The sequence below is a fragment of the Opisthocomus hoazin genome, chromosome 1, assembly GCF_030867145.1.
Source record: "Opisthocomus hoazin isolate bOpiHoa1 chromosome 1, bOpiHoa1.hap1, whole genome shotgun sequence".
Classification (NCBI taxonomy): domain Eukaryota; kingdom Metazoa; phylum Chordata; class Aves; order Opisthocomiformes; family Opisthocomidae; genus Opisthocomus; species Opisthocomus hoazin.
Window position 1 is genome coordinate 99,621,176 of NC_134414.1, and position 24,437 is coordinate 99,645,612.

General features: G+C 42.0%; 2 protein-coding genes across 8 annotated transcripts in view; one reads left to right on the forward strand and one right to left on the reverse strand.

Annotated features, from left to right (window-relative positions):
* Nucleotides 1–12,771, forward strand: part of SYTL5 (synaptotagmin like 5) — a 97,857-nt gene extending 85,086 nt beyond the window's left edge. For all 5 annotated transcript variants that reach the window (XM_075430522.1, XM_075430517.1, XM_075430549.1 and 2 more), the window contains 4 exons: nt 1,365–1,473; nt 2,953–3,088; nt 5,671–5,879; nt 6,493–12,771. In XM_075430522.1, coding sequence (XP_075286637.1) covers nt 1,365–1,473; nt 2,953–3,088; nt 5,671–5,879; nt 6,493–6,635 — 597 coding nt within the window. In that variant the 3' untranslated portion in view covers nt 6,636–12,771. The remainder of the gene's footprint in view (nt 1–1,364; nt 1,474–2,952; nt 3,089–5,670; nt 5,880–6,492) is intronic.
* A 4,528-nt stretch (nt 12,772–17,299) lies between these two features.
* SRPX (sushi repeat containing protein X-linked) overlaps nt 17,300–24,437 on the reverse strand; it is a 47,923-nt gene continuing 40,785 nt past the window's right edge. Inside the window, exons 6-10 of one of the 3 annotated variants that reach the window (XM_075430573.1) lie at nt 23,546–23,667; nt 22,679–22,858; nt 22,089–22,222; nt 20,262–20,383; nt 17,300–17,865 (exon numbers count right to left, since the gene is read on the reverse strand). In XM_075430573.1, coding sequence (XP_075286688.1) covers nt 17,685–17,865; nt 20,262–20,383; nt 22,089–22,222; nt 22,679–22,858; nt 23,546–23,667 — 739 coding nt within the window. In that variant the 3' untranslated portion in view covers nt 17,300–17,684. Of the gene's footprint in view, nt 17,866–18,141; nt 18,644–20,261; nt 20,384–22,088; nt 22,223–22,678; nt 22,859–23,545; nt 23,668–24,437 lie in introns of those variants that run through there. The other 2 variants (XM_075430564.1, XM_075430583.1) reach the window with 2 other exon arrangements.

Consider the following 24,437-nt stretch of genomic DNA (forward strand, 5'->3'; position numbering starts at 1 on the left):
CATCAGACACTGGTGGAGACAGGACCAGTGGACCACCAGGAGACAGAAAAACTTCTCAGAGTCAGTGAGGGAATGCCTCTGTTGCTGTAGAAGTGCTTCAAAGTCACAAAAGGGCCGTGTTGTTGTCACTAAAATTGCTCTGTTCCCTGTCCCATCCTTGGGGACACAGACTTAGCCCCACTTAACATGGTTAATGCCTTAGCCTGGAGCCTATGATATGATATCACTATATATACTTCTGGTGGGGTTTTTTGGTTCTGTTTTCTCTTGATAACAGAATTTTGACCTTCCTGGGGAGTCAGCAGACAAGCTGAATGCATCTCAGGGAAATACTGTCACAGATCAGACCTTTCTCTATAAGCAGTTCTATAAAGGCTTGTGTGGTGCCTTGCTCGGTGTCTCACAGCACTCTAGGGTCTTCTCTCTTTATACCTGTGCTTTGTCCCTGTTAAGAGATGAGGAAGATTTGTTTATTTACACCCAAACTAAGCACTGAAGCATGTACAGAAACGTGAGCACCTGAGTAGTCCCACCTCCATTAGCGGATGTCGTTGAGCAAGGTTAGCATATGTCTGAGTGTTGCATAGATCTGATCTCTAATGTAAATGTACAAGACTTCTTTTTTCACTGTACTTTATTTTTCTAGAAGTCAGTTTGAATTTGCATAACATGTTCCCTCTATTTCATCTGTTGTTTCCAACTTCTAACAATGCGAATGGAAGTTCAGCAGAGGCCTAATGTTCTTTTAACGAGGATGCTCTGAAGAGCACTGAATGCATTCTTTCTGGGCAAGATTCAAACATTTATAAAGCAAAAAGATGCAGAATTACAGGAAAAGGACATTGGGAATAACAGTTTTCAAGAAGTTTTTCTGTTTCGGAGCTGGACTCTGCTCCCTTTCCTCTCCTTGGTTCCCCACACCTCCGTTCCAAGAGTGACTTGGGAGTGACTCCTCCAAAGTACATGAAACCAACTACGGTTTAAAATCCTGACTGAGGGAAATAAGGGCTGAACGTCAGCTTAAACTAGCTGCAGTTTATATGTCCAGAAATAAGTTTGAGGTTTTTTCTGTTTGTTTGCCTCGCTTCTTTATGCTAGATATCCCTCTCCTCTGTCTGTTCACTGAACAGTATCTAATGCCGCGCGGCTTTATGCTTCTGAGAGCTTGCATTCCCTAGCTCATAAAGTTTTCTAAAATGTTATTGCATTCAGTCTGGAATGTCTCATTGTCTGAGAGTGGGCTGGTATGTCTTGATATGTTTGAGAAGCGTTTCAAACACTCTATTGGTACAACAAAATCAAAAGAAGGTGGTGAATGATTAACCTTAGCTGGATTTCTGTTTTGTTTGTTTGTTTCTTTCCAGGTGGACGTTGCAACAGATGTTGGGCTTCAATATAAAGGAGAGCTGACAGTTGTTTTACGTTACATTCCTCCAGACAGAAACCTAATGCTTCCTCTAGGGCAGTTTCAAGGTAAAACAAAAATTAAAGGCAGTGTATGATAACATCCCTCCGAGTATTAAACATCCTCACCTCGGGTGAAGTAATGGTATTAGTGAAGATTGAAATCATACTTATATATATTAGTTGTCTTTATCTGTGGAAATTTTGAACCCTGAGTATGTTTCGCCTGCTCCATCCTCTTCTCCTACATTGAACTTAATGAGAGAGAAGGGAAGAGGAGTGTGCAGTCAAGTGTTGATGCATGGCTGTGACCTAATTAAAAAAAAATACAGACATTAGATAGCACGATTGTGGACAGCCACATAGAAATAAATTGTCTACATAATAGTCTGTGGGTTCTTTGTTCAGCTAGTTACATACAGTGTATAGCTGAGCTAATAGACTTCACTTAGTTCTTTATGCTTAATTACCCTTAAGCTTACCTGTCTCCTCATTTTCACTCTTTTCTCAGACCGCTTTACCTCTGCTCAGTTTTACTGTATTACTGCTGTAACTCAGTAGTGTAAAACATTATTTGAATTCTTTAGGGTAAGTCATTGTTTTCATCAACAGTGAACAGGGGAAAATAGTTACTAACTCTTTGCATTGTAGTAGCATGAGGAACAGCAATCAACTGAAGTGAAAGCAATCACTGGGTAGCACCTGAGTGTACATGGATATACCAGACAGGTATATCGCTGTCTTAGTGACAGTATTGCTTGATAGCATTAGGGTTTCATAGATGTATTAGACTTTTTTCTTCATCTTTCTTTTTTTGACAGACTACATTCCCTCTGCCAGCAGTAATTCCAAGGTTTTCTCTCTTAAAAGCTTAATTGTTGTCGGAAAAGTCCAGATACATACTACCTGTGTTTTCTAAATCAGTACATTTTAACATCATGTTTTCCGCCTGAACCAGTGTGTATGATCCCTGCTGATAGGCCCCTTAGAATCCGCAGCAGCAGCAAGCACACGTGTCCTCATGCTGCTGTTCGACAGCAGCAGCGTGTCGGTGAGCGCTGGGCCCTCTGTCACGGTCTCCAAGGAGCGCTGCATCCTTACACATGGAACACATGCAGTGTGTTTCTGCATTTAAGCTTTACATTTATACCTTGCCTGTGGTGTAGGGCTGCCTTAGCATCAGTGGTGGAAGTGGATTCTGAAAAGAGGGTAGGACCTGCAGGACATGCAGTTCTTTGTGTTCAGCATAGTAACCCACGAATACTTATATTCAGACAGGACTTCAGCTAATGGAACTCTGCTGTGTCCAGCAAGGACTAGCTAGTTACACGGTCAAGTTCTTTATCAAATATGGAGTGATTTTTCTGTCCCTGCCTTATTAGTTTCTCTACCCACAGAGAATCAGGGTCTCCTCATAAGGAATACTGTAATCCCATTGCAGTAAATGATTAAAGAAATACCTAGCCAAGACAATTTACATTTCCAAATCAGTCTTGCAGTGTATATATAATTTCTGATGGTGATGTTGCAACTCTGTTCTATGTGTAGGAAAGAAGAGCTTTAAAAAAGGGAAAAAGGGAGACTCTCACATGCCATCTGGAGGTATATTAGAAGTCCTCATCAAAGAAGCAAAGAATTTAACAGCAGTGAAATCAGGAGGCACATCTGACACTTTTGTGAAAGGGTCTGTGGTTTTTTTCTTCCCCATTTTTTTTAATGGCTGAACTGAATCATATTTTGGCTGACCCAGTTTTTTTCAGTGTATCTGTATATATGTGTATGGAGTGTCAGTCCTGAAAAGCAACTGGCACCTCGAAATGGTATGCTGAGAAGAAGGATGCTGTGGAATAAGGGCAGAGAGGTACGCGTCATCCCAGTGGTTAAATACAATCGTATTTAAGTACCACTCAGTCAAGTGGTACAGAACCATTCATACAGAAGTATCCAATGTGCTAATGTGCACACTGTTACAGAATATAATGTTTGGTAAGAAAACCCTTCCGTTGAGTCGGCAGAGAGAGGTAGGTGAATATTCATCACTCCGGGAGGCAAGAAGTTATAAAGTAGGGCTCTCACACTGGAGATGATACCTGATCTGATGGTGACATTTATGTTTTCAGGAAATTGAAACAGTATTTTTTTTTTTTTTACCAAGAGGAATAGCCAGATTATGTCCTGAATAAGAAACTTGTTTTCAGGAAGATACAAGTTTGTCTGGATTCCTTGTAAAACTGCAAATAGCACCTATAAAAGCTGACATGTGCCATCAAGCTGAGGTTCTTTCTAATGGGTGTCACCTGAAACACGCAGAAAGAGGAAATTCATTATGTGTGTGAGGAAATCCTGTTTTGAGTCAAGTAAATATGCTAAATGAGAAAAGATTTTTCTTTCTTATACTGTAAGTAGTTTGTTGTTTGTTTGTTTGTTTCCTGGTGCTTAATTGGGAAAGCTCTTTGGCATGTAGTACTACTGTGTCAAGGAGCGCTTTTAAAACCTGAAGGTTTCCAAGAAGGCTATCACTGACTTGTAGTGTCTTAACTCCAGTTGTGTCTCATTGTTAACATCTAATATTCTTTGACAGATGATGTTTAAAAATTCTTCTCTGATGGCTTTCAGGTTTGATTTTAAAGATGCATAATTCTGAAAAATTTAAGGTCTGTGTCACTTCTTTGCCTGTAAGCATGTGTGTACACAAAAAATACACACAATATGACATATATGCACCTTTTTATTAGATAAGCAGCATTTTGTGTTGGACAGTCAAAATCCAAACCATACAGAAAACGCTACATCTAGAATTTACTTGTGTTTGAATAAAATTAACATAATCCTGCAGGCCTCACTATATTGGATTTTTCATAAATGTAAGTTACGCATTAGAAATGTTACATATAGGAAATAATGGATAGCTTAAAACGTTTTTCTTTGCCCGTTTTTGCTCTCAATACTAGCTTTCAGAATTGCTGATTTTTAGATATGCTGTAGTTCATTAGTAGTGGTTTGAGTGTTGTTACTAAGTGGGGACCATAGAAAACATCCTGGCTTTAATTCCTTGGTGGAGCTGAGAATTTATCTTGATCTTGTAGTGTGCTTCAAACTGTCACTAAGCTCATGCATTTCATGTAGAAGAGCCATTCTTCCTATGTATTTGTTCTCCCATGCCAACTCTCTTTTTCTGTTATATGTGAAAGCATTTTCTTTTGCTGAAAATCAACTGTCTGATCCTACTCTGGCTTGTTCTCACCTGGAGTTCACAACAGACTCCAGGGAAAAAATGTTGTCAAAACCTTTTTACATTAGCAGTAGCAAGGTGTGGCAAATAACTCTCCAGACTATCTTTAGTTAGTGGTGTCTGCTGTTGCTGACATGGATTATTCAGTATAGTGGAACAGGAGTCTGTTTTCCTTGGACTATTCGTCTGTCATGGCCAAATGCATAATCAGGTTGCCTTGAACCAGTTGAGGTGCTGCAGTGGTCTAATCTGCACTATTAGCTTGAGGAATTTGACATAGATTAGCCTACAGTTAGCCCACTGCAGTAAACTAGCTCAGATTTATTGTCAAGTAAAAGCCTGCACAGGAATCCTGATCGACGTCTAGTGATATAATTTGTTTGTATGTCTGACCCCTTAGTATTTATGTGCAACCACGTAGTTATTCCATGAGCTTTGCTGAAGGAGGTGAAGGTACAGACTATGAAAATTTGTAGAGACCTCTGGTTTTCAGCTAGAGCATAAAGTTCTTTCAGTTTCACTAAAGGAATTCTCCGCTAAAAGTAAGATGTAAGAAACTTGTCAGACTTTACGGCATTGGTGTTTCTACACTCAATAGGACTTTTGGTAACTCCAATTAATGATTCTAATCTGCCGAAGTTCCATCCTTATCAGTCATTTCCATTTCTTTCTGGAGGACCTCCTGTTCTGCTTAGAGAGAGACACTGGATGAGGTGACTCCAGAGGCCCCTTCTGGCCAACACTTTTATGATTGTGTCTATATTTAGCCTCACTGAAATAAAAAGTCTGTGGTTAAGACCCAAGGCTTGGGGCAAGAAGACCTAATTCCAATTTCTGCTGGTAATAACTGACATTGTAACTGTAAGAACCAATGGAGCACCAATGCAAAATATGCGCTTCAGGTATACTTAATTTAATAACAGGGGGGTGATGGGGTCCTGATCCCATTTGAACCTCTACATGATTGTAATTCTTTGTGAATATTATTGGACAACCCGTCTACGTATTCAATTTTCCTTTTCTATATCTCCCAGATACCTGCTCCCAGATGACAGCAAAGCTACAAAACACAAAACTCCCATAATAAAAAAGAGTGTGAACCCCCAGTGGAATCATACCTTTGCTTTTAGTGGCTTGAATTCAAGGGATATACGTAATGTCTGCTTAGAATTGACTGTGTGGGACAAGGAGTCGCTCTCCAGTAACATTTTTCTAGGAGGGGTCCGTCTGAGCACTGGAAATGGTAAGGTTCCATCTGACTCATGATTGCTTTTCTTATTCTGCTCTCCCTCTTCCTCACCCCACGTGATTCATGCATATGAAGGACAGATATTTTACCGAGTGTATGGGAAAGTATATGGGAACTTGGGGAAACTGAAAAGGGAGAGAAAGCAACATGTAAACTGTAGATGATTCATTTCTGTCCTCCGTTAAGTGAGACACACAAATTTGGTGCTCAGTTGTACTTCTGCGCAGTCTAGAAGAGCTGGGAATACCTTGGAAGCGTTTCTTAGCGTCCCAGTGGGAAGGAGGAGACTACTTTGGTCCAGCAGCAGCCTTTCTGCTGACCATGGTGTGACCTGTAAGAGGTGTGAATCCATTCCTACTCTGTTAGGAGAAAGTTGCCGGTGGTGCCAAGTGGGGAGGTCTATGTGCCTCTGTCCATGTGCCACAGAGGAGTTTAATGACAAACTGGTGCCCTCCAGGAGCTACCTGTTTTCAGTAGTACTCCCTGCACAGGTGGTAGTGTAAAGTGCTTGTCATCTTTCTTATACTTTGTTGGAGCGAATGAGCAAGGATATTAAGTAACTGCTTACTAATATGCGAAAATGCCTCCTGTTTTTTATAATTGCCAGGTGTAAGTAATGGCAAGGAGGTTGACTGGATGGACTCCCAAGGGGAAGAACAGCACCTCTGGCAGAAGATGATTGACAGTCCGGGAGCTCCTGTGGAGGGGATATTAATGCTGAGATCCAGCATGGGAAAACGCAGACTCTGAAAGACTTTTACTACTGAGGGGTACCACAGGTACTCCTGACTTCAGCGGTGTTCAGGCTTTTGTCACTTTACCCCTTTGCAAGTGGGGAAGGGTTGTACTCGTTGCCTTGGATATTAAGGCTCCAAGCGAGATTTTAATGCATTCTGCACTTTTCATGTGCACGTTTTTAACCCAGGCTTCTTGTACAGACTGTGTTTCTCCTGAAGCCAGTGAGAATTTACCCTCGTACAGAGATGGGACTGGCCGTCTGTGTCCCTTCTGGTGACTAGTGCACAGCTGATGAACGCCTCTGCCTGTGGTGGGCACGGAGTGAGCAAATTCTCTTGTCAGTCATTTAGCAAGTAACGCCTGGTTTACGTACCTGCTTCTGGGTTAAAGATGGCCTAGAAGACAGCAGCGATACAATACAAGCAGATTCAGAGTGGGTCTCTGCTTTGGTATTTGAAAGATAAGAAGCCATAACGTTATGAAGGATAACAAACAATGTTTCTTTATCATGTTTGCTTGTTGGGCTGTGCAGCGTGCGGGATGGCAGGCTTGGGACCCAGCAGCCCAGCAAGGAAGGCCTGTGCACTGTGCTGCACACTAGAAATAGGCAGCAGGTGAGCTGGTGTACAGTGCTGGTGTTCTGGCATTCTCTGGGTTATTTTAATGCAGTGTATAAAAGGCAAACTTGGTTCAACATAATCAGAGAGCCTCTAACGAAAATAAATCGTAACAACTCCCCAGTTTCCAGAGCTACATGGTATTACTGTGTTTTTCGTTCAGCTGACAGCTGTAGCTGAGATCTTCTGATGTCATTGAACGGAGGGAATATGTTGACATGCCTGTCCCGATCCGATGAGTCGCTGAGATGAGACATGTACTGGGTTTGGACATACTTCTCTAAGACCTTGATTCAACAGATCATGTAGTAAAGCGATGTGCTTAAAGCACATGCCAGAATGATTTGCACAACTGTGGAATTTTCTCTGAATGGGCTGGGATCCCATTCAGGCGTGCCCATGCACGTTAATTATTAACCAGAGTACAACTTTTTTCTCCTGAACATCCCCCTGTGAGTTAACAGTGGATTTAATGATAAGAGTGGGTTTTGGCCATTTCAATCACTAATCTTATTAACTGTAACAATTGTTCAACAGTCATTTTGCCATTTGGTTTCCTAAAGTGATTTTACACCTACTTATATCCTCCATCCTCTGGGGACTTACACAGGTCATATGTGAAGAGCATGCTGTCTTGAATAGTTGTTGTGGGTTACTCCTACCATAATGAGATAGGATTATAATCTTTTTCAAGGACAGCACATGTCTGCTTGCAAGATTGAATAATAATATAATTGCATGGCCTGTGATTGCTCAGGGTGTAAGACAAAAGAAGATCAGTAAACTGAGTGAACATCATTTCTTCTGAAATTTCCAGAATTAGAACATAGCTTCTGATTTGAACTGGTAAATTCATCTATAGCTATTCTTACCTCTTTTATTTTTTTCCCCAGATGTTTTATATTTGGAAGTAATGTAGTTATTAGTACTAAGGCAACAAACTGAAATATATGGAAACATAATCCTTATATAAATTACTGGAAAAAACCCCCAAACTTTCAAAGACTATATAATTCCCTGTGGATCAAAACATCAGTATTCAAAGATTTCTATGAAGAACAAAGACTGTAAAATCTAACTTGTTTGATAGATACAAATATTGTTCTTCACCATCCAGAAACTGCAAGAAATCTAGATTCAACAACAGAGTATGAAGTGATAGCGAAGTAACTACAGCTGGAAATTTTGTCATCTGTAGCTGTCCCAGTGTACAATTATGTACATGTATTTAGAACTGAATCCAAAACCTTAAAATTTCATGTCCATTCCTCTTTTTTTTTAAGGTATTTTGTACTGGCTTTGGTTTGAGTAGCTCGAAACTGCAGCGAAGTTTACAAGCAGTCTTTTAAAATCCTAATATTATTAAATAAAAAAGTATTTATTTTTGTTTAAAATGGTATCTTAGTTTTAATAAAACAATTTTTTCATTATTAATATTTTCGATTAAAATTCTGATATGACTTTTAAAAGTCATTGGAGGTACTGCTTGCCCAGTTTGAGACCCACAATTTTCAGAAATTACCAAGTCATCTTTGAAAATAAAATTCTCTTAGAGAATCTCAGTTTGGGAACCGAAAGTCAGTAGTTGCTCAAGAAAACTGATTTCATTTTCCTTGTTTATCTAGTCTTCATTTTCTTCTGAAGTCCTGCTCACATTGGGCAATGAAGCAAGTCTAGTCTAGTTTTAGCTGGCTTTTCATTTTCTACCACAGATGCTGTGAGCGGATAAATTAGAGCACAAATATCAAGCACGTATGTTTTATGACCTTTTTCTTATCATGATAGTCTTTATGTAAGTATTAGATTTACTTTTTTTTTGTATCAGCATCCCCAAAAGTGAAGCCAAACCTAACTTTTGGCACCTAAACTACCTCTCTCTCTGACAGAATCGGTCTGAGTTGTCTTGGTTGCTTGTACTGCAAACCTGCATGTATTTGGGGAATAATACTACTGTATTGACACGGAGGCACAAGCCTCCAGTTGATTCAGAAAGGTAAAGCTTGTTAAATCTAAAGAAAATGATTCTTCAGGGTAAAATTCCAGCTAGAACTGCAGAGGAACACTGGACAGTTTGGTTTTGTTTCGTTTTGATGGTGAAAATGGGAAAAATAGTAAGAACACAAAAAATCCTCCAAGTTGGATGCCAAAATGGACACCTTTTTCTCTGCCAAGTTGAAAACCTTGAAATATTTTTGAACTGAACTAAACCTTTTTACATGGAATACAAGAGCTTGTCTAATTTTTGAATGGCATTTTCTTACCTTCCGAGCATGAACATTTTGGCTAAATCAAGTCTTGCTTTGGAAGGAAAAAGTCTGTGCTTCACTACTTCAGCTTCCGCCCATTTTGGTCTTACGGTAGAGTTTGTGACAAATGGACTCATCTGGAAGCGTCACCCTGCTCAAACGCTTGCTGTAAGTTCTGCCTTTTCCTCCCAAGGGGCCAAAATTTCACTCTGAGCCTGCACCAGAAATCATAGACCGGGCTAGGACTAGACTGTAGGTGTTGACTGCAGTTCAGCATGTGAAAGGAACAATTTCACCTGGGAAGTGATTTCGGCCAAGGCAGTGGTGTTTGCCATTGATGGGATTCGGAGTAGTACAGTGAAGTTACCTCCAAGCTTAGCAGTGACAATTCTGCATTATGGTAGCGTATAATAGCTATCAGGCTCTGCCTCAAATGAGCCTCGGAGAGATGATGAGCATCATATAAACACTAGAGCAATTTGGAAAGCTTTGCTGTTCTGTGATGTTATCGGCACATTTGTAGGAAGCATTTGATTTGTGGAAAATGTCACATTTAATTATATCTCTCATGTCTTTGTTCTCTTCCTTTACAAAAATGATTTATGGTTTGGAAAAAGCACACGATGATTAACTGCAGATGTGATTTCTTGTTTCCCAGATATTTGAATTAATTGCCTATAATTGTGCGTCATCACATACTGTGTGTTACCAGGCTGAACAAAACGACAGAAAGCTGGGAATCAGGCGAAAGCCTTCCTTTTGTACGTACGTTTATGGTACTGAAGGTGCATGAATGTTTTATTCAAGGTTAATGTTTATGAGAAAATAGCCACAATTTTAACATTCATTCATCAACTCCTGCCCTGAGTAAATAGACACAGCAGGGCTCATGTTTCTGAAGTGTTTTTCCACACAGACTTGAATAACTGAGTATGCGTCAGTGGAGAAGAAATCTTCTCTGCAGTGGTTTTTGAAAATGTGTCGCACAATGCGTTTTACTCTGACATATATTTTTCTAGCAAGGTAACTACAGGGCTTTCATCACTATCTTTTCCCCCTTGTGATTAGATTCTGAGGGTTTGACCCATTAAAGAAGAATAAAAGCGTGACTTTCACTGTAAAACGTGAAGAGGGGCCAGTAAACACATCTTTAGACAGCATGGTTATATCGCCAGTATCCATCAAAAAGAGCTGATGCTGAGGGCTCTCCAAGCCTTGCCATCGGACTCTGGTATCCTGCCCTGGTCCCCAGCAGTTTCTCTGCTCAGTTTATCAGCCTGGCTGATAAACTGAGCAGCCGCTAACTTTAGGCTTCTAAATGCTGATGCTCTTGCTTGCAGGCCTAGATGCCAAAAGCAGGTTAAATGAGGTTGAAATGGCCTCCCCATCTCCTCCACCTCCATCGCATTACATTTGAGCAAGGGTGGGAGGAAAGCTGCAAAGTCTCTGAGGGGCACTGTTGCCACCTTCCTGGGCTAGTCCAAGTGTTCACTGCCTTTCTTGAATGCCTTTTGGATGCCACATTTCAGTCTTTCTTTCCCAGCTGGATGCTTTAGCAGATGGTTTAATAGAGAAGGCCTTGGGATGGTGAGTATGTTTTGATCATCGTGCGTTGGACTGGAAGCTTATTCTTCTGTGCATCTTCCAATGCAGATTATGCTAAAGTAGCATGAAAGAATAATTTTTATATATTATTTTTTAATTTTTCTTTTCCTGCCTAGTTAGACCCTGTATTCTGCAAAATATCAACTAAACTATAACAACAGAGCAGCCATTGAGCATCCACTGGTGCTAATTGATAAGGAGAAGTTAACAGGAGGGTTGCATTTGGACTGGCCCAATTTTGGCTTCTTGAGGGGTCTGCACATTGCCCAGCTTCAGGCATGTAAAGTTTGTGGTTTTCTCTATAGAGTCAATAAAGAGAAAGGCTGCTTGGATCTCCACGACCTGCGAAAAAGAGCTGAGAGTCCTATTTCCACAGCTGTCTAGATTCACACGGGATAGTAAGGGTTGTACCTGAATCTTTGCAATGACCTCTGCCCTTCATCCCTCCCTCAGGAAACCTCACCAGAACGTTCCACCTGACTGTTAATCTTCAGTATCTGGAAGGAGGCAGCATGCCACAGTTCAGTGATAGCCCCAGTTACGTTAATCCATTTGAGGTAAAAACTGAGATTTTACTTCCCTAACACACAGTACTGATTTTCAGCCTGAGAGCTGGTCCATGCGCTTTGTAAACTCTTGTTTTGGGGAATTTTTGTAAATAGTTTTTCAAAAATCATCATTATTTACTAATTTTTACACACAGAAATGTTAACATTTGAGAACCCTAGAGAAATGGTGGTAAGAACGTCTGACCGATTCCGAAATAGGATGCAGACCTCTATTTGCAGTGATGTCTTTTACCGTAACTCAGCTGGAGACGCTGAGAAGCTAGCAGAACCTTACCACCTAGTCCCATGATTGCCTGCCTGGTGGTTTCATGTTTGCAAATGCTGTTTGGTAAGTGGTAATAAGACAGTGTTAATTGTACTGTGTATGCTGACACTGACACTGGAAAGTGAATCTCAGCTTGCTTTCTTGGTGGTTTTTAGGTCGCTTTTGAAACTTGCCCTTGCTGCATCTTCACCCTTTATTTAGATTCGTTATTTCAACAATTCTACTTTGTGGCAATAACATCTATATGGCTGTGTGCTACTGCTCCTGACAGCTCAGTGTATATTTTTGAGGATAGTTCTAATTGTTGACGTTTGCCTAAAGTCAAATGTAGTCATTTGTTGCAGCAATTAGAAAATGTTGCGTATCTCTGGTTCTGCCTTCATTATGCTTAAAATCTGTTGCTAACTATTTGTTTAATTATTCTGCTGAACGTGAACAGTAGTGGCAGTAAATGGCATTGCAATATGTTAAGTTCTGCCCAAATTTAGACAAAACAGAATGTTTCCTGCCCAGAATATTTTTGTACTGTGCACTGTACGTTCAGTTTTGTGGACAAAAGTGGCTGGTAATATATTTGCAGCTATTGTCAAGATTACTGTTCTGTCTTTTAAATTAAAATACTGAAATGTTGCTGTGTCCTTGTCTCTCCTAAAATGCATTACAGCAAACTTACAAGCATGTCTTTCAGGAATATCCCATATTATCTCACTGAGGTGAAGACATCACTTACGTGTGATGAATAATGCAAGAGGCAAGGCATGTCGTCAGAGATGGGACTCCATTGACACTGTCCTCTCCTGCTGTTTTTGTTTGTCTTAATTTCTAAACTTTAAGTGGTTTTAATTTTTATTTCATAAGCAATACACCTGTTTTCAACACGCAGTTCTAAGAATAAGGGAAATGCAGTGTTCTCTTCTCCCTTGCTCGAGAATTATTTTACATGTGTCTTAACCCTGCGTGTTCAGCAGGTCCTCCCCTCCATCTCCGAATCTCCTACCTCTTCCATAATTCAAAGTCCTGCTCACCTGAAAGTCTAGGTATGTTCAAAATGCAGCTTTTCTGCTACTGATCCTGATTTTTTTTTTAAGAAAAAAACAAAAAACATTTGATCACGCTGATTTATACTTTCAGCTGAGTTGTGTTCACTTCAACTTACCTCTCAGAGATGAGGGCTCTCTTCCATCTTCTCTTGGTTCTCCAGTTCCCCAGGCTTTTGTGTCTTGCTGTCCCTTCCCAACTGCCTGAGATAAACCCGGAAGGCAAATAACGCTCCTGGGCTCTGGGACTGTGCTTTGCAGTCTGAAAATCTGGCTGGGCACGCTGGGCTCCTGTGCCTAGGTTAAGGGGAGACCACCTCAGCGGGCTTCGCTGCTCTCTTGGCATGATTTGGGCACAAGCAGCTGTGCAGCTCTTTTGTCCTCACACCACTCCTGTCCAGCCCATCCCCATGCTGGTTCTGGCCTTTATGGGGGTGGAAGTTCAAGCACCCGTAAACTAGAAGGCAGCTGCAGGTGGGGAAAAGCCCTCCTGACGTTCCTCTGCTCCTTGTACCTCTGCTTGGGACTGTATTTAGGGATTTGCTTGGGGGTCTGGAAGATACCTCCGTAGCTTCTGTACAACTGAACTGCAGTCTCTCCTCCCCTTCTCTTTGGGGTGATAGATGCCAAGTTCTCCTTGTAAATTTGAAGTATGGGACAACCTAATTACTGAAATTCAGATCATGGTTACTTTCTGGGTGCATAGGTAGCAACGGGAGATAAGGTGGTAACTAAATACGCACAGCCTGCATGGACACTGGCTTTCACGTCTCTTTTCCTTGCATTTTACAGAGGGTGCAGCAGCTGGATCACCGCTTGGGAGAGGCCAGAGAAACACACGTGCTGTCCACGGCTCCCAGTGTCCTCACTGGCTCCCCTAGCCCAGGCAGCCTTGCTGCTCTCTGCCATCCAATGTCTGCTAACGCTTTCCCACTCTTCCCTTCACCGAGCTGCCATAAAAACATCCTCCAGCCACAGACAGGGAGAGAGAAATGGGCAGCAGCTACGCGGCTGAGAGGAGCTCCCGACGGTGTGAAGCACTCGCTCCCTGTTCCCTTCCCGTGGGTGCACAGCACTAGCAGGGACTGAGGTGAGTGGCTGGAAGTGATCCAGCACTGAGATCTCACAGCCGAGGCTCCATTATTTCACCACCTCAGTTTAAAGAGTGGGTTGCGATTGTCGGAGTGTTTAAAGGTACTTCAGGTTACTTTTTTAGCCTCTGCTTTTTCGTTAATTATGTGATGCAGTCTGACTCATGCTCTTATGTAAGTACTGAGCTGCAACGAAGCTGCATGTTGCAGTCATTTAGCGCAGAGCCGCAAGGGTCATCGGTGTTTTCATTAAAACATAATGCTTTCTGTCCCAGAGGGGATGGCTTGAGCTTCAGAAACAGGGATGTGCAAGTGTAGAGGAGGTTTGTGATGGCAGGGTTGTTCTCATCAAATTAGGTGGATTCTTGGATAGGACGTGGAGAAAATCAGGCCATTTACAAAACTGTTTTGTGCTCACGAGAAATTGCTGCCTCCCGTAATTTATCCCGGTAGTTTTGTTTGCAAAAGATGTTGCATGACAGAAACATGAATTCTTTTCTGGTCTAAATGGATTTAAGTCTTTTGGTTCATGTTCAGAATTGAAAAGTATCTCCAGATTGATGTAGAAACCTCCAGCCCATGGCTGTATCCACACAGTGAACTGTCACATCTCCTGCAATGAGTAGTCTGGAGGTGGGAGTGGAAAGGACAAGAGTCACGGCAGGTCTTGCTTCTTGGAAACAGCCTTTAATCCTCCCAACTGAAATTCATGCTTTAAACAGGATTGCATTTTGACAGCAGGGGTAGGATTAGCAGCTGTGGCGAGAAGAGCCACGTTGGTAGTACAACAGAGACTCCAGCCTGTATGATTTTGAGGTAGCTGAATTTTCTGCTAAACGTTTTCTTAAAAAAAAAAAAAATAAAAGTGCACTAGTGTAGATACTGCACCCTGTTTACGCAGTGTTATTTTTCTGTGACTAAAAGTCTACAGGATGAACTACTGGAATATATTTGAATATTTGGAGTTTATTTGAATATATAGATACTGGGCTAAAGCCAGAAATACTAAGTCTCTTGTTCAAGCACTCCTTTCCCAAAAGGCCAGTCTGCTACATCCCTGCATACATGCAGGCTGATTTGACTCCAAAACAGAGATGGCACATGATGTTTTTCACTGTTCCATTCCTCCCCACAAAAATGCACAACAGAAAATGCCAGAAACCTTACATTACTAATCAAAAACAGCTTTTCTTAATCACAAGATTTTAATAGATGTTCTGTGTAGAACTGTAACTAGTAATCCAATCACTCATGCACTCTCCTCCACTTCATTCAATCTCCTGTAACAGCCTAGTGATTGCAATCACTTTCCTGATTGCAGCAATCATAAATCCCCACTCCTGTTCATGCAGTCATGACAGATGGCTGGATGCACTGATTCTGCACCTGAATCAAAATGGAGCAGCAGCAGATTGGAATTGCAGCAATACAGGAGAAAAATCAGACCCAATAGAGAATTTTCTTTTTTTTTTTTTTTTTAATTTTAAATCATTGGAAATCAGTTGATGTGCTTTTTCAATGAGGAAAGTGGGGGGGGGGGGAAGCCCTGTCCACCTGTGCACTCATGCTATAAGCACATGTGTGCCAAAGAACCCAAGCCAGAGATCTGCGGCCACAGCCGTGTGTGTACAGATGTGTCCTCAGGCTGTCTCTGTTCCACGGGTGACACTTAAGGCATGAAGCCATTTGGTGTGCCCAGCCATGGCTAGTTTTCTTCTTCACTGCTGTTAGGCAGGCAGCAGAGGAAAGGCAACCTGGGGTACAGTTGCGTCCATCAGCACGCTGGCTCCTGTCCTGCTTGCTCCTTTATAGTGGGTCCACAACTTACTTTTTGGTTTGGTCAGGTCTGGAACAGAAATGCTACTCCCGTGATTTTTGTCACCAAGCCTGTCCTTGCATTTTAACCCTGACGACCACACTCGGAAAGCTCAGTCACAGCTTCCTTGCCCTCCGGCTGCTCATCTGTGCAAACTCAGCACCACCACCTGCAGAGGATGGGTGTATCCAGACCTTCCTTGCCTTTGGCATCAGCACTGCAGGGAGCTATCATCAGGGCCACGCCATGCTTTCATGCCTACCCTTGGACGTTTAGTAACAGTTTCCTAACACCCTGGGAAGCAGACCATCCTGTTCAGAAGACACAGCCTGCCACCACCAACCCCCTCTTCAGTGCCGTCATGCTTCAGTCCACAAATTGGCTTTTGCTAGCTAGTGTCAGGGTTGACTTCCCTCTCTTCACATTCATTCCCTCATTAATTCACTTGCAGGAGTAACCTTTTTAAAAGAGATTTTTCTAATTTTAGAGGATGTGAGAGACTGAATTCTGGTAAGGACTGCTTTAAAGATGCTGATAAAACTGTTTCTCTGCTGACATCAGAGTGTAAAATTAAACAATTGAGCTTACGGTCAAAGACAAACAAGCATTTGGCTGGAAAAATGGGGCTATGCTCAAGTGGCAAGAATGAACAGCACAGATGCTGGAGTGCTGCTTTTCAGGCATGTCAAATTATGCATCAGATCCTGTGAGCAGGTGTCCAAAGCTGTAACTCACAATTTTCACTCCTTTGATACTTATATTCTTTGTGCACTTTGTATATTCTTCGCAGTGGATTGGCAAGACTGTGGGCTATAATAAAACAATAGAAAGCGCTTTCCTTTTTTGATTGCCTCCTCACACTTTCTACTAAGCAGGCAACTTTTTTGTTAATTTGTAAGTGATGACTTGCAAAAAAAATCTTTTCACAGATCTGGAAATGACAAATCCTTGATGATGCTTCCCCGGGGGTAATGTTTCCTTGCCATCAAATCAACAGCCAGATCTGCCTCCAAGATGAAGAGATGAAAGAAATCTGTTACTCCACGCTCTTTGGACATGAAAAGCCCTAAGCAGAAGCATACCAGGTAAAAGCATATTTTTCTATCAAGCATTGCACCATGTGGCCTTGAGTAATTACCGCCCATCTTCTACACTGCTCACAGTTTCTTTATTGTACTCCTTCCGGCAGTGACTTCCATACTCCTGCTATCAGCTATTTTCTCCTCACTGCTGCTGAAAACAGGTACTTGTGTTGCCTTCGGCTTATGCGTTGTGTCTGTGATCGACCATATGATTAGTGGAACTCAAAGACACTGCTGGGTTGCTTGTACACTTTTAATCTGAGGCTACTGTCTGTTATAACGGTTTGCAGAGAGGTATTTTGATCCAGCTTTTGAATTAATCGATCAACTTTTATTTCCAAGAGGAATTTTAGACAGCTGTCTATTTGCAAAACAACATTTTATTAATAAAAAGACTTACAAACAGTAAGAAAGAAACCCCAACTTTACACTGAATGAAAAATCCAAAATAAACTCCCAGAAACGTGCCTCAGTTCTTCACTCTCTGTACAAGAAATTCCATTGGGTAGTAATCCTACGTACACATTTATCTAAGGATGGCTGGAAGTACAAAAAAAGCATCATGCATACTTCTATGCAGAGTAGCTACACAGCCAGACAGACTTAACAATACACACCAAAAATCTGTACATCAGTGATTAAAAAAGCCATGCTTTGTGTAGCACCAAGGGGAGAATTACGTGGATTAAAAAAACCTCACTGACAACTGCAAGCCCTGCAATCCAATCCTGAGTTAGGGACACGACTGACCAATTTCTGCTTGCAGTTTCATCTCTTCTTTTCTCAAGGGAAAATTGTCAATAAGTGCAAAGAGCTCGGCTGGCGTTGCTGGGAAAGGATAGCGTTCCTTGTCCATTCCGTGCTTGTCCATCACCACGATGTTAAAATTGTAATGGGGGATCCTCAGCAGCAGCCTGCAAAATAAGGAACTCGTTTTGTTGAAGCCTGTCGTCTCCTGCCTGGGCACTTCAAACTAAGAAATGGCAGAAGCAGCCTGTTGGGTCTAAGCAGAGGAAGATGCTTAGAGGAAAGATGGTCAGAGGGGGCTGTACAGGGTCTGCTTTGTTTCAGCTGTAAGAACAAGGAGTCAGAGAGCAGGTGTCTGCATGTGCTGCAGGCCGTACCTCTGCATTAGGGAAGGGCTAAGGTAACTGCACTCAGCCCTATTTTCTTCACAGACCTCTGATCATTAGTATAGCAACATGCCATTACCTATTGCTATTACAAGAGAAAAAAAACCCACAAGACAAAAGAAGTACGATATACATTGCCTAAACAAAACCATTGCAATGGAGCTAGAGTTACGAGTAGACTATTCCCTTTCTTAGCTGCCACATGGTGTAAAACCACAATGACAAAAAGCAGGGCAAAATTATTGAAGTCAGTTTTCATTGCTTCCTAATAACAACCATCTACCTGGTGGTAACTCCAATTTAGGACAACAGAAGCCACTGCTAATCATGGTGGAGTCCTGTCGTTCCAAGCGGTAAAAGGGTCATCTGATCTCCACTGGAGGTGTGACGGTAACAAAAGTATATCCTTGGTGCTCTTTTCATCCTTTGCTTGCAGGAGTAATGAACTAGAAGATCCTTAGACGTGTAGTCAGTCAACATTGTTGGTGTGGGGGAAATAAATTCAGGCAGCTGTGACAGAATGGTGTCAGGACAGGAAAGCTGCCATGAAGAAGAGGGTCTGGGGGGAATTTTGGTAAGGTGTAAAGCATCAAAACCGACCTTCCTCAGCCTTCTAACAAGTTTGAGTGCTCTAGGTGTCTTCTTGTTCCAATTAGGGAGCTTGGCTATTAAATTCAAATGAAAATAAAGTTTGAAGCTAAGCTATGATGATAGGAAACTACATTCCTACATTCCCCTTGTGCCTCCTTCTCACCTAAGAAAAATGCTTACCTTCTACAAATCCAAATGCTAACCATTTTAACTAGGGTACCTGTGCTCGTTAGTTTGCTGAATGCCAACTCTGGACAGCATCTTTACTCAGGATGTTTAAGGGTATGTTTTGTTTTGATTTAAGGGCCTTCCAGAGCTGCAGTGCTGTAATTCACACACTGCAGTAACAACAGAGAAAAAAAAATCAAATGGAAAACTAACTTTCACCAAGTGCAGGGCAGGTCATAACATACCAATTTCCAAAATGTAGCTCTATTAAAGGTTGCAGAGAAACAGGTAATGAGTTGTTACCAGAGCTTATTCTTTTCTATAGAGCCACAAGAAAACAATTTCAACTTTTGTAAATGTACTTTTACAGTTTTTGAATAAAAGAGAATCTCTTTGTGCTCTCTTGTTCCTTTTGCAGAGAACAAATGTTTTTATTTTTTGCAATACAAAAAAACCTCTCTGACTTGTCAGCATTTTTTATTGTCCCCAGTTGAAACTCGCTCCCTTTCCTCAGGCATATCACAGATGATGTTGCCTGAAATGCTCCGGGACTTTTTTTTCCTAAATAACTACTCCTTTCCCTGCCAACGAGGCCTTAACTTCTGGCTCTTGTAGTCCTCCTGTCCCTAGGACATGCTGGCTCTTGAAGTCTCCCTTTCAAGTGAAAACCAACCCCCTGCCAGCCTAAAACCAAGTCAAAACAGTTTAGGCACCTCAGTAAAACCGATGAATGTCAGGCTGGGGAAGCTGAGATCATTTCCCCTTTGAAATACTGCCCCTATGCTTTCTACACTCTCTTCAAAGAGCAACCACTGCTTCCCCTCCTGGCCTGGCCACAGCCACCAGCAGCGCTGCAGAGAAACGGAGCTGTCGCTGCCACCTGGGGCTGCACTGGCAGCTGCGCCAAGGCTGTTCTGGCAAAATGACTACAGCCTGTCACGATTGCATCAGACCAACTCCAGCATAAACCCAGACACACTTGAGGTCTCTTCAGTGGCAGCACCCAAAAATACAGATCTATAGCATGATCAAAGTGATACGCAGGGAGTTCACATGAATTCAGATATTCACTCAGTTTAAGCAAAGGGGCAAGAAAGAGATGGCACTTCAAAGAATGGCATAGACTTCAGCTAGTTTCACTAATTAACACCATAGACTTCAGCTTGTTTCACATGTGAAACAAGCTGAAGTCTATGGTCTTGACTTCATAAATACCAAATGCTCATGAATTTGCAGTAGCTATTGCACAGACAGAGAGCAAATTAATCCTAAATTATTCATCAACATCTACCTTACAGTGTCTAGCTATGTACGTTACAGTAGAATATGTCTATTCTGAGAACAAGACTCAGGGAATCAAAAGCAATGTGCCATATATGCTAAGGTGCAAACACAACAGTAGTGAGACCTTACTTTACCTGAGTTGCAGGGCAAGTGACGGGGGCAGCAGCTTTACACCTATTCTTCCTATCTGTGCTGGGAAGACACCAACCAATTCAACTACGGTAACGTGTCGGAGGTCTAAACCACACTGTGCCGGCTGGAAGGGTTAAGAGAGGAAAGAGGTGTGTTAGGTATCAGTGAGAGAACAGGGGATTGTTCTGAGCATGCGGCGAGCACTCATAAAAAGTCCAGTCTTCTCATGTTAGTGAGATGGTTTAAACTGAAATGAGAGCATACTTTGAAAAGTCTCCAGTTCTCACTGCAAAGAACTACAGCCTCATGACTCCATGGGATGTTAAATAATGTATTCTCAACTACTCTAAGAAGAACAACACACATGGACCACCTAGGAGAAATATAAACTTCTCTTTGTAATGACATGAAAAGATGCCAGGGTATTAAGCATTGTGGCAGTAATCTAATTTGGCAATCAAAGCAAGGTATGTGAAATGGAAGTTGACTGCAGAAAGTTTTCTTTCATGCCAACTTCTTCAACTGTCAAGCACTGGGAAAAGTACTATAGCCATTAAATTTAGTATTTTAAACTATTTCATTTTGATCAATATATTGAATTTTCCTGACAAGTTAATCTAATGGGGAAAAAGAAAAACTTTTCCTTTTTTTAAATACAATTGTAACTTAAGCCAGCAGTTAAAAACATCATCGTGTTCGTTTCTCAATGACTATTTATACTAAATTTTGTTACGGTTGTGAGAAAAGAAACAAAATAGAAGCACTTGCTGCTGTGAAAGAACACAGGACTGGCTCCTTTCCCAGAGGACACAGATACATTTCTGAGATACATCCCTAAGTCTAGCAAGAACCCAACAAGAGCATCACATTTGCAACACATAAGAAGGACAACTGCCTGAAGTCTGAAGTCTTTTTTTTTTTCCCTTTTTTCTTTTTCTTTTTTTTTTTTTTTAACAAAATACCCTGATGCTGTCTCCAGGACTCTGGATGATTTCTATGCCAAGTGTTTGCTGGTGCACTGGTTATTTCTGAAGCTATTCACACTTCCTTGCGTTGTAGTTACAAAGTCTGTAAGCCTGGTTTACACGAACAGCAACCACTGAAATGCTGGATGATTTGGGGTTTTTTCCACATCTTTAGGAGCTGAGTTAGAGAATGATTATTGAGCACAAGTTAATTTTAAATTAATTTGAGTAGGATGGAAGGGGGCCAGAACTGCCTGGGATTCAGCGACTGGTCAGTCAGAGGCAGCACAATCCAGAACGGAGCTGAATGTTTCAACCCAAACCCATGTAAAAAGGATTAATCCAGAATCACAGAATGGTAGGGGTTGGAAGGGACCTCTGTGGGTCATATAGTCCAACCCCCCTGCTGAAGCAGGGTCACCTACAGCAGGCTACACAGGACCGCATCCAGGCGGGTCTTGAATATCTCCAGAGAAGGAGACTCCACAACCTCCCTGGGCAGCCTGTTCCAGGGCTCCGTCACCCTCAGAGGGAAGAAGTTCTTCCTCGTGTTCAGACGGAACTTCCTGTGCCTCAGTTTGTGCCCATTGCCCCTTGTCCTGTCGCTGGGCACCACTGAAAAGAGTTTGGTCCCATCCTCCTGACACCCACCCTTGAGATATTTCTAAGCATACATTAGGTCCCCTCGCAGCCTTCTCTTCTTCAGCCAGATCCTCCAGTGGCTGCAATATAACAGCTGAACTTTGTGGATTTATATCAAATGGAGCATTATATCAAGCGGAGCTCACCCTCTTGTGCCTTTCTTTAAAGCAAAAAAAAAAAAAAAAAAATAGTACCACACCCCCCCCCACAAATGTGTTTTACCTGCAGCATTCCCAACTGCATCCTGTAGAAGAAGTTGGCTGCAGTAGGAGTTGAAATAATTAGCAGTCTCCGCTTCTCATAAAATTGATCCAGAAGTGCAGCTGCAGTCCTCACATTCACATTAATATTCATGGCTAGAAATAAATATAAAAAGTTTTAAACAGAGGATACTGAAAACAGATCTATTTCTAAAAGCACAAACTGTTAGATAACGGAAGCACAAACCTAAGAAATCATAATAAAAAAGATATGGGTGAAACACGGGCCTCACTGAAGCCAACAATTTTAAGCTGTTCTGGCTTGCAAAATGGATTGACTCCACAATATGAAGTTTTGTAGAGAGCTTTGAGCTAAAATACACTACCAGTTGCAAGGTACCATCATCATCCTAGGAATGAGCAGCCAAAGGTGGCAAAGGCTTCAGCTGTAAGTGCAAACTGGCAGAGCAGACAATGATGTTAAGTTTCTTACCTCTAGGGCATTAAAGTTTGCAGCTGCGTTCCACCCCACACCCCCTTCCCAAATTCTCACTGCCAGGAGAACTATTGCTCTGGCAGCCCTTCTGGTAAAATGGTGAAATACTCACTTACGTGCACAGGTTGGCTCCACTCCTGACCACCCCAGATTGTACTGGCATACTCTAGCTGGGCTTCCTTGCAGCTCATAGCCACCAATACAGGAGAACTCACATGTAGCACCATAGTTATTTCCATCACCCGAACACTTGATGTAGCCATTATCTGGGGCGTTTAATTTCACACAGCGCCTGACTTCAAGCAAGTGTCAAAAAGTAAAAAGACAAGGCATGTTACAGGGTAGCATGGCCAGTGGCATACCAATATATACGGCATTTTTCTGGTTGCTTTCTATATTACTAGAGTCCTGTACTTAAAAACCCCAAACAAATAAACGAAAAAGCCACCCTCTTAACTTGTATGTAAACTAAAATGATACAGATGTATAGGTGTATGCGTGTCATTGTGGTATCATGGTGACAATGGGTCACAGAGCACAAAGAGAGCTGAAGCTGAAACCTACAGGTTTCACCTCTGTATATTCAACTCCAGATTTCAAGATTTGGACTTGTGAAAGGGCAGCCCTGCTTGACAGACGTGAGTCACAGCTGAAAAAAAATCCTTTGCATGCTTGTTTCACCACCTCACAAGCTGAGTAGCTGAGTATGAGGGAGAAGCCGCCAGGAGGGAAGGGGTGCGGAGCTGCAGGCAGGACTGATCAACAAAGCTCTCTCCTGATGTGCGGGAGGGCCGGCCACCCACCCTGCTGCAGGCCTGGCCCCCCAGGTATTAAGCAACATAGCGTTCTCCCGTTCACCATCAACGTACAGCTTATACACACATACACATGCAGACAAATATAGAAATGAGGACATTGCTCAAACTGCCTACTAAGCCAGATGCAAATCAATGACTATTTATGGTGTAAAACATAATTCTTACCTCTGACTTTAACAAGAAATTTGCAAGTGCCTTTGTTTTCAGCTCTGTCATACACGGTATATTGGATTTTGTGGTCACCTTCTGGAAAATGTGACCCTGGTGGCAGGCCTTTCAAAATAACACTAAAAATGGAGATAAAATGGGACAGACATTCATAAATTCACCAGTATTTTCCTACTGACAATGCTGTAAAAGCCTGAAGAGCAATGGTTGTGGCACTTCCTACCAACAGCCCACCCTGGAGTCATACAAATGTGTCCCACCCTGTCGACGTGACAGAAGCAGAGCACGCAGGGCCACCTCGGTTCCTGTAAGACAATCAACAGTGTAGCCAAGCATCACGCTTGATGGAACTCAAGCTTTCTTTTCCTTACACAGGGAAAAGTCAACATGGGCCCTCCCTCGTTTAGTATCACAAATAATCCACTGTCAGGGTGCAGTGTAACCCAGAGCCAGCAGAGCAGAAGAAAACTTCCAGCCTCTTACAATGGGGATGTACCCCATCTGGCTGCTCTGCACTGCTCCTATGATTATACTAATGTACAAAAATGGAATAGAAAGAGAGATTTATGGTCACAGCAGAAGGGTGTGGTGATCCACAGTAGTGTTTTCACCTGGCACTTGTTCTTAATCTGTAAACGTGTCAGGAGAATTCAGATGTGTTAAATGTATCCTCAGTACTGAAGAAGTGAGGTTGAGCAGTGTTCCACATAATGGAAAAGCTTACACACTCAAGGGACTGCAGGACCCAGTGCATTCAAGGAAAGCACTGTACACTCTATAAAACATCACAGTTTAGCAAGATTTTATAAAAATAGATTTCTGTAAAAGCTTCCACAGATTCAACAGCTAGCCTCTTTTGACAAGGAAACAGTTACTCATATGACAAAGT